The 10,178-nt window shown below is 37.5% G+C and overlaps 2 protein-coding genes across 8 annotated transcripts; one reads left to right on the forward strand and one right to left on the reverse strand.

Moving 5' to 3' along the window:
- The first annotated feature begins 287 nt into the window (after positions 1-287).
- On the forward strand, positions 288-5,177 carry LOC102628899 (uncharacterized). Of its 6 annotated transcripts, none has more exons than XR_008055252.1 (11): positions 308-666; positions 807-874; positions 956-1,052; positions 1,138-1,266; positions 1,948-2,056; positions 2,148-2,292; positions 2,510-2,552; positions 3,376-3,549; positions 4,061-4,241; positions 4,335-4,411; positions 4,533-5,177. XR_008055252.1 is itself a non-coding variant. In XM_025096883.2 (9 exons), exons 1-9 carry the CDS (start codon positions 439-441, stop codon positions 4,172-4,174), a joined length of 1,107 nt encoding a protein of 368 aa, XP_024952651.2. In that variant the 5' UTR covers positions 310-438; the 3' UTR covers positions 4,175-5,177. The 6 variants fall into 6 exon arrangements, 1 of the variants encoding a protein (XP_024952651.2); XR_003064624.2 differs by having other exon boundaries at positions 4,790-5,177; XR_003064625.2 differs by lacking the exon at positions 4,335-4,411 and having other exon boundaries at positions 307-666; positions 4,790-5,177.
- LOC102628616 (cytokinin dehydrogenase 5) lies at positions 4,738-9,864 on the reverse strand. Of its 2 annotated transcripts, XM_006473504.3 has the most exons (5): positions 8,847-9,860; positions 8,317-8,444; positions 7,734-8,009; positions 6,664-6,926; positions 4,738-5,558 (listed from the first exon to the last, which is right to left on the reverse strand). In XM_006473504.3, the coding sequence occupies exons 1-5, from the start codon at positions 9,559-9,561 to the stop codon at positions 5,222-5,224; spliced, it is 1,719 nt and encodes a 572-aa protein (XP_006473567.2). In that variant the 5' UTR covers positions 9,562-9,860; the 3' UTR covers positions 4,738-5,221. The 2 variants fall into 2 exon arrangements, with proteins under 2 accessions (XP_006473567.2, XP_024952650.2); XM_025096882.2 differs by lacking the exon at positions 7,734-8,009 and having other exon boundaries at positions 8,847-9,864.
- Positions 9,865-10,178: the final 314 nt, after the last annotated feature.

Consider the following 10,178-nt stretch of genomic DNA (forward strand, 5'->3'; position numbering starts at 1 on the left):
AGTTTATGCGTTCGGTAAAAAGTGTACTTGGTTTTTGCACGGTGTACATCAAACAAAATTAAACGGTCGTTGTTCAACTCGCTGTTATATAAGAGGGCCGCCGGCGCAGGCACAATATATAAGCGTACACAGCCGTTTCAACTGTTTCAAGATCAAAAGATTTTTTCATTTAAAATTTTTTTAAAACGAAATAAAAAGTTAAAAACTACTCTTTTAACAGTTTTGTCATGTAACCGGACGACGTTGCTTTCCCTTCAATGAAGATGACGGAACTGGTAACGAGCAAATAAGAGGTATTATACGTATGGTACGTGTGCACTCATTTTGCTCTAGAATTTATCCGAGCGAACGACGTCGTATTGTCAAGTCGAGTGAGTGAAACGCGAGGATAATTTTGTACTCGATCGTTTGTTAGCTGCCGCACAGACTGGAGTGCGAATGAGGCTGGTACAAAGACTTCCTTTAATGGCAAATTCACTCGCAACGACAGGTCTTTCAAAGACTTCATGGCAGAGCAGGCCTCTTCTTAGCTTTCTTCGTACACAAACACTCTTAAACTCACTATCACTTTACCCTAAAATTAATTACCTCCTCTTATGCTCCTGTTCACAATCGCAAACCTCCCCCGATTTCTCCAACTTAATCCTCGAACAATCTTCAAAACGTGTAAGGCTTCTCTTCTTTCAACTTCGTTCATTTCATTCATCATCTATTTAGTTCGTTAAATCAATCCTGTTTTTAAGCATTGGTTAAAAGACGCTTTATAATTGTTGAATATTGGGAGAAACTTATTATTAATCTTATAGGGCCCTCTGGAACCTGGATTGTATCTAGTCGCAACACCCATCGGAAATCTTGAAGATATCACCTTACGGTACTACTATCCAACCCCCACCCCCCCAAACAAAATCTCCTAATTGAACATTAGCCTCTAATTATCTTAGCTATTATGCAGAGCTCTTCGTGTCTTGAAATCAGCTAACGTAATACTTTCAGAAGACACAAGGCATTCAGGGAAGTTACTTCAGTATTACAATATTAAAACTCCTCTTGTAAGTTTCTTTACTTGAATCAAATTCCTATCGGTTGTGTCTTGATTAATTTTCATCAATTCTAATTGTATGCTTTAGATTTCAGCTGAGTTATCACAAGTTCAATGAGTCGCAAAGAGAGCAAACAGTGTTAAATAGGTTGAAACAGGGTGAGATCGTGGCACTGATCAGTGATGCCGGAACACCTGGCATTAGTGATCCTGGTACTGAATTGGTGAGTATGTTGTGCATTCTGCATTTGTATTTTGGTTTCTTTGCAAAAGATTATGACATTTGTAGTGAAAGAGTAACAATCTTATGGAATTACATTGTTGTTGTGTATAATAAATGATATCCTCTATTTCCTTATTGTATCATTTAAATATTCTCTTGATATAAATATCAGAACGTCAATTTACCTGCATTTCATTAGGAAACTAAGCCAAAACAACCAGGCAAGTCTGGAACTGTATGCTAAGATTCTGTATTGAGTGTTGTATTGGTTCTGGGAACAATGTTTTTTTCGTCTCCCACCAAGTTGAACAGCTCGGGAAGGATTTGTCTTAGTTTGACTAGGATGAATCAGATTTTATTTCATACTTCCATTCACTCTCTGCAGGGAACCTAATGTACTTTCTCAGTGCCAAATAAGGTTGAACTTCCAGATCGTAATCAGATAAAAGCTGAGCCAAAATTGTTTTACTTTCAACATTTTGATTTCTGAATAGAACAAGTTTCCTCCTGAAGAAGTGCACTGCTTTATTACCTGTGTTGTTCTGTAACAATTCCTTAGTCCTTTAAGGATCATAAACCACACTTCAAATTGCTAAAATTATTTGTGAAAATTCCCTGGAAATTTCTACTTCTAATTCATCACAAAGAATGCAATCATTATGTATTCAAAATCTTTATACAGGCAAAATTATGTGTGGATGAGAAAATTCCTGTTGTCCCGATTCCTGGAGCTTCTGCTTTTGTAGCTGCTCTTTCTGCCTCGGGTTTGGCCACCGATGAGTTTACATTTGGTAATTTTTAGAATTACTTATTTTGGTCTGATGTGATCCAGTTAGTGCAGTATCAACAACATTCAGCCTAATATCAATTGTACTGATGCAGTTGGATTTCTCCCTAAACATGCTAGATCAAGGACAGAGAGACTAATGCTTTCTGCAAATGAAGTGAAAACACAAATATTTTATGTTCCTCCTCACAAGCTTTTGCAATTTCTTGAAGAAACTTCCTTACTTTTTGGTTACTCAAGGTATATACGTTATCTAAAAATTCTATTTCTTTTTTGCCAACTATAGCTTTATGAAGTTTAGTAAAGTGGAGGTGCTATGTGTGTTTTTGGAGTCATCCTCTTTTATTTGATTTTTTGGGAATAAAGGAATATATCATAATAGTGTCAAGTTATGGAGATAGACTTTACACTTCTTAATTAATTGATAATGATGACAGTTAATGTAATTGCATTGCAGAAGGTGTGTAATAGCTCGGGAAATAACGAAAATGCATGAAGAGGTAGAGTTTTATATTCTGTTATGCGTTGCTTCCTGTTTATGTTGCTTCATTGGGTTTTTGGGCAATCAGATTGAGATGCTGATTGAGGATTCCTTTCTAAATTTGAGATGCATAATTTCCTTTAAGTTTTTATATGCTAATTCTTGTAAATTTAATCTGTGATTTGTGCTTTATTGATCTTATCTATTGATAGCACGGCTAGATGTAGAGCAATCATCATTCCTTAAGAGAGAACACATAAAACCGCAAGTGTTGAGGGACTTGTCTCTTGTTAGAAAAAAGATAGAAGTGTCATTCAGTAAGCTCTCTTTGGCACTGATGGGAGCATGATTTTACACCAAGTTATTACTCAAGCTTCTGCATGGATTATTTTTTTCTCCTTTGTTTTGGTGTGTGTGTGGTTATTGGTGGGAGGGGGGATACCAAAGAACTTTGATCCATGATTGGGTCTGTAAATGGCCATTTGTTCCTGGCTTGCATATCAATGGCTTAAAAGGAGGAGTAGAAAGAAAATGGTATATTATCATGACATGTGCAAATTAAGTATGGTCAATGGTGGGTTTTGATAGATATCCTTCACATAATGAAATATTATTTAAATAACGTGCTTATACTGTATGGCATGTTCTAGTTTATGTTCATCCAGCAAAGTAGATCTTAACCTTACCCAATGATATATATGGTGCAAGTACATGTGATATCGTTGTCGGACAATAGAACTTCTGCCATTAAATTTGTTAGAAATCATTATGTCATTATTTCACGTTATGGATTTGCTTTTAGGATCTCTTACTAACTAAGGAAGATGATTTTCCCTGGTCAGTTTTGGAGGGGTACTTTGGGGGAAGCCAAAGAAGCATTTTCAAGTCACCAACCAAAAGGAGAAATTACAGTGTTAGTTGAAGGCAAGGCAATATGTGTCGTTGAAACTCCATCAGAGGATCAGCTTGAAAAGGAATTAAGAGGATTAATCTCCGCTGGGCACAATCTTTCAATGGTAACTACTACTTTAGTAGTGTTTACTTTTCAAATTGCGGTTTGTCCAAACAAATTTCTGTTTTGCAGAATTTCATACAGAACTTTTTTTTTTCTTTTTTTTTCTTATTTTTACAGAAATTTTTAGTTTTTTTAGTCTTTAATTTCTTCAAACCTCTTGAGGAGATAATATAGGAAATATGGGTTAGGTTATACCGTTTCACTATGATACTCTTTTTATGTAATCTTACAAGTACTTGGAAGTACAATCAGTATGGTTCTTCTGGTTAGGTACTATCAATTAGGGTGTTCACTGTGAAACATTCACTTTCCGTATCATAAAAAGCATGGAAAACCACTTCAGTTTTAACTGCAATATCAGTCAAACCAATGCAAATAGCACCTAGATTTCTGTTTAAAATTTTTCTTCTTCTTTTATTGTGTTTTCTCTCTGCATTGCCTTTATAAATTATATCTTTAATCTCCTAGGAGATACAAGTCAATATTTATAACAGGTTTTAATGTGCCTCTAGGCTGTCAAATTGGTGGCTCAAGGAACATCAGTGAGGAGGAAAACCATATATTCTCTTGCATTGAGGAAATTTGGAAAGCAAATTGAGGCAGCGGATGATTCAAATAGCTGCTAACCGTAGAGTGTGTGATGTTCATTTCTTGTTACTCAAGTCTTATGTGCTGATAAGTTAGTCAAAAGTGGTAAGTTTTTCTAGCTCATCCCTTCACTTGCTTGCCTGTACGGATGCTTGAACAGTGAAACCAGTGCGAAACAATGTTATCCTTATTTATCAGATGAGATTTCAAGGGTTATTGTTTCATGATACTGAACTTATGGAGCAAAAGGATTTGAACAAGGATGTTCCAAAAAGGTCAGTTTATTGATAGACATTCATCTCAAATGCGGCTTATTTTAGCAAATAACCCTGTGCATTTTGCATACGGGTAATAAAGTCATGTTTTTAGGCTGACAAGTTCTGGATTCTAATGTAGTTGTATGGATAGAAATGGACCAATTCGTTTACCAATGATGTATGCAAGAGATTCCTATGGAATATTCTTTAACCTTCTCTTCTCTTTCTGTGGATTTTCTCTACCCCCACTACTGCTTGTTAAAAGTTAAGTTCTCTGAAGTAATGCGTGAGGGAAGGGGGGGAGGGGGGGGGGGGGGGTGGCGGAGGACATAAATCTTGTGATCTATGTTATAAGTTAACTACCTTGATTACATTTACAAAGTTGTTCTCGTTCAGATGCAACTGCAAGGAACAAGGAGCTACTGATAATGATAGGGTGGGGTAATAATACTAACACAGTAAATCGCCAGACCAAACAGGATGGAACTGGAACTGGAACCGGCTGTGTGATGAAGCCTACAGACAAAATCCGGAGACAACAGTGGGCGGTCGGGATCACGGGCACTGCAATCAGCAACATGACATGTGCTGTCATTGATCATGGATCCCTGCAATCAAACACTAGTGCCTATCTACCATCATATGATGACAATCCCTCTGAGGCATGCGTCCATCCACTGTAATAAGGGGGAGAAAAAAACAAAAAGAACCCACCTCTTGTTTCCCAGTAACATCAATTCAACATTTTATATTTGCAACAATAAGAATATTTATATTCCTAAGACGGTGCGGTTTCAGTATCGTGGTTTCTATTTTCTCATAGTGCTGCTATAAGGCCATATTAGAAGAAGATTGGAAGGAGGGTTTAAAAATACGTTGGCCTGTGGCTAAAATGTGTCTCGGATCAAATTCCATTTTTCTTTGATAAAACTGACCCCACTTATCTCCAAAGTGGTCCACCCACTCCTCTTGTGTAGTGTAGTGAGGCAAGTATTGTTTAGCTTTGATTCCCGCTTCATCACAGAACTTGAGGATCTGACGATTCTGATGGTTCAAGTACTCCAAAGACTGCATCTCCTCACCATTGTCCAAAGCTGATCTTAAAAATGCAACGAGATAAAACACGTCCTCATCTGGAGTCACCACCGAGCTCCTATTGTCCCACCTACAGAGCATATCAACTAGCAATTAGCAACAATGTATTTGACTGTGTAAGTATGTAATGGAGTTCTGTTGGGCGTACAGTACAAATTAACAAAAAATGGAAGTTGTTTGGGATTTGATGGTTTAGAACAAATCAAAAGGAGTGACGGGTCGTTAAGCGGTCCTAACGGCAAGGTCAATGTTCCTGGAAGCTGAAAGAACGACATGACATTGTAAGTGGAAGAGGCCCGTCAGTGGACAGTGGGTCCCTTATGGACGATCTCCCTGACACAAGAATCTTCCCACTTGGATGATCATTACCATCGATATGTTTGGTTTCCCAGTCAACGAAAGAGAAGAGGGATGTTTCTTTCATCCTGGCTGGCTTTGGCAATTAGGACACAAACACAAGCACCCATCAGCTCAGGCTGATCAGTCTTAGTGGGAGGGGCCGGTTTTTTTTTTTATTCTTAAGACACGCCACGTGTCTTATTCTCCTGTTTAGGACCAACATTGTGAATATGTATGAAATTAGTTTGAAAAGCATATCTGGCTCCGCATGGCATGGGTAAACTGATGATCGTGTTGAGAAGTAGTTAACCTAAATAACAAAGAAAGGAAAATGGAGAAAGGCAAGAGGCTAGCGACGCGGCTGAGGTCTTACTGGCGACAATTTGTTTCAGTAATTAATTAATGTGAAGAACTAGGGTTATGGTTTTGGCGACACTCCGCACTCAACTCAGGGCCTTAGCTCATTTGATTTGATTCCTCGAAGTACGGTTCCATTTTTGCCGCTGCAAATATTTGTTTCTTACTTTCTTTCATTCCTTTTTCCCCACAGAAGCTGAGACGAAACTACCTTTAATTTCTTCGTCAATTGGCTAGCTAATAGACGATAATGTGTGTTACATGTACATACTCAAAAATGCATGCATTTGTATTGACAAATTACTCTAAGCGAGGCGGATTTCAACATCCTAAGCCATGCATGTAATGTAATAATATAGTACGTTTAATTAGCATGTTGCGTGCATGTAGTGATGATGATGATCATCATCATATATGGAAAGGATAAGAATATAAACGCAGCGAGTGACATTATTATATGCATTGATCAAAATACTTACTTGTGTTTGTTCATTGGGTAGATGAGAATAGGGCCACCTGTTTTATTGCCCAAAATGCCCTTGAAAACACCCTTATCGAAGTCGGCAATCCTGGACTTGGGTATAAAAAGGTTAAGCCATGGGTGTGGCACCTCCCACAAACCCTTGGACCGGAGCTTCAACTCGGCCTTGTGAACCCGGTCCAAGAAATCCACATAAAGCAGGTCTGTTGTGAACACTGATGATGGTATAAAGTTCAATTTCTTCAACAGAGACTCTACTTCCTGTTTTTTTTTTTTTTTTTCAAATTTAAAAAAAAAAAAAAAAAAAAGCACACGCACACACACAACAGAAAATTAATTAATTATACGCACAATAGAAAAATAGCAATGAAAGTACACCCAAAAAGCTGCTATATACAAACACAGTTGCTTTTGTCAGGATAAGTTCGATGCCAATCCTAATTTAAAGATAATTAATTAATTATAAAGAATAATTAGGTGGGCGGACCATGGACGGCTTAGATTTAGCAATAATTAATTTAATATTAGTGATATAAACTATTAAAAAACTGCATTCTTTCTTAGTATCAAATGGGACGATAGATCACAGAAGATCTTCCATGTTTTATTGTGTGTATTTTATTACATATAGTAGTTATTTACAGTAATACGTATTATTCCTTCGAGACGGCTAAAAAGTGGGGTGAAAAATAATCATATAAGGCAATAAAAAACAAACCGAATGTGTTTGAAAAATTAAAATAATATAAGATCGACATCGATGCTTGTAGAATGTTCTAACTTGTAAGAAGAAAAACCTAACAAATATGGTGACTTAAAGTGACAACAATTATGGCATGCTTTTGTAAACTACTTCCAACGAAAATGACTTTTAACAGCCATTATGACAACTCTTAGCCTCGCGCAAGATTGAAAATAAAAAATAAAAAATTAAAAATTAAAAAAAAAATAACCTTCAGGCTTCTAATGAGACTACAGTCTCTGAGTCATTAAATTAATTAGAATAAAAATCGATACACGCAAAATTAAAAAATAAAAATAAATAAACTGTTATATTTTATCAAATACCTGATCAGTGGTTTCAGCAGTGGATTCATCATAATTTTTGGTGATCTCTAAGCAATATAAAACTCCACCGTCGGCACCAAGAGAGGTTATTTTAACAGGATTACGAGGGGAAAAGAAAGATGATCTCCAATTATTGATGAGGCCTTCATCAACGATCACAAAACCCTCAACATAATCAAACTTTTGGCTAGCTGGGAGTTCATGCAAAGAGATCAGATATTCTTGGTCTCTGGTAAAAGTTGAAAAATCTGAATACAATACTCGGATCCACCTCACCTACAGCGCGATAGATAAAAACAAAGAGACCCCAAAAAGACCACGTTAGAGAGCAAATAAAAGGACTTGCCAGCTTTATAACAGCCGTTTCGATTGTTTCTTTGAATTGAAAGGGGTTTAAAAGCTCAAATGGACCCAACCGATCATTAACCTTTTTATGTGTGTCATTATTTCTTTTGCTTTTTAGGTTTCTTCCTTAATTAATACATGGAATTTTTGCGTTGTTATGTGTACATGTCAAAACATGAAACCAACCAAAAGGCATTTCAAAAGAAGCGAAAATTTTCCAAGAGCAAAGGAAAGATACCCTTTTTGGTGCTGGTTCAAGACTGATTCTCGCCCTTGTGATTATCCCAAATTGCCCTAAACCACCAAGAACAGCATGGAATAACCCCGAGTTTTGTTCTTCTGAACATGTTAAAAGCTCTCCCTTACCTGTGTGGCGACCAGAAATTGAAACTCTGAGAAACTTTTGTACATCATATCAGAAGTATGTACAAGTACAGTCAACAAACCAATAAAATTAAATCATGACATATCAATAACCACCCAAAACGCCAAAACCACATGTGAAATTATATATTTGCTGCAGAATAATGAATGTTGTACATGATCCGGAAGATAAAAACCATCTCTTCACACTCATGATTAAAAAAAAAAAATACTTAAAGAGTTGAAAGTTCGGCAAATCAAAACAAAAGAAGAAACAACGCAGGGAAAATATATAAAATACATTAAAAAAATTGATAAACTAGAAAAAGTTTGAAAAAAAAAAAAAGGCAATCAATATTGAGACAGACCGACGCATGCAAGAGAATAAATTAAAGAGAAAAGAACCTGTAACGACGTCAAGCTCGTGGACATTAGTAATTTGAGGACCTTGATGAAAAGCTTGGCCACTAATCCCAGCATTCGATAAGGTACCACCAACAGAGAGGTACAAGTAATCAGTCCATGATTTTGGTGCAAGCCCATGTTCAAGTGTACTCCTTAACACATCTATCCAAAGCTCTCCTCCCCAAACGTCGACGTATCTCTCCTTTTCATAAACATGAGGCCGCAAAGCCGCCGGGGTCGAGGAGCCAAGCCGCCTTCCTCTTGAGCCGCTCATCTGAATCACAACCCCATTACTTGTTTGTGCCTGTCCGTTAATAGAATGGCCATGACCCCTGGCCGAGATTGTAAAACCATGAGCCTCCGACTCATAGGCCGCTTTGACCACCCGAGTAATATCATCCGCTGAAGCTGGGTGCAAAACTGCCCAAGGCTCTGCCCGGCTTAACATACCAAAGTCAAGGGAAGCTGTTTGCACGTCGAATGGGTCGACGCTTAGTTGACCGTAGACTCCGAGGCGGAGGAGCTCCGTGGGGTCCATTGTCAATCCTACGGTAACGATTAATCTACAAATAGCAAAAGTTAGAAGAAGCTTACTCGCCATACTGAGTAATTCCTTCTCGGCCAGCTTAATAGCTAGGTAGTTCAAACAGCACCAACACAGAACACAAAAAATTGTTTTTGTTTTTACTTTTGTTTTTGTTTTTGTTTGGTACATATAAAGAAAGAAATGAAGAAGCAAAAGGGTGGCGTTGGTGTTAGAAATAAAAAGCTAACAACAAAATCCTGTGGCAGCGTTGTGGGGGAGTCGTGGGGCTAACGTAAGCCTGGATTACGCTTTAAAGATTTTCTACGTAACATGCACAGATTCCATGTTCTTTCGCTGCTAGCCCTTTTCTTTCTTTTTCATTTTTTTATATTTTTTTCTCTTTTTTATAATAATAACTAAATAATAAAATAGAGTTTGTAATCTCCCAAGAAAAACAACTTGAAACGAAAAATTAGTTAATAATAATAATGATAATGTTATTATTTTTAACTTTAATTTATTGATATTGTGTGTCCAAGATATAACATACAGGTTTGAATTTAAAGGACAAAAGGGGGTGAGGGGGCTGTGGCGGGACGCGTGGTCATTCACGTGCGAAGAGTGAGGAAACACGTGTGGGAGAGCAGAACAGGGGTTATAATCAGGGCCCACTTTCGGATACGGAGGATCGTTGTGGGGACGTGAGCAAGAGAAGGTTCACGTGGTTGCAGAGACTGGCCAGGGACGACGACGACGACGACGACGATGTTATTGTTAGGTGATAACATATATGCATGCTAGCTGCC

Source organism: Citrus sinensis, chromosome 5, assembly GCF_022201045.2.
Source record: "Citrus sinensis cultivar Valencia sweet orange chromosome 5, DVS_A1.0, whole genome shotgun sequence".
Taxonomy (NCBI): Eukaryota; Viridiplantae; Streptophyta; class Magnoliopsida; order Sapindales; family Rutaceae; genus Citrus; species Citrus sinensis.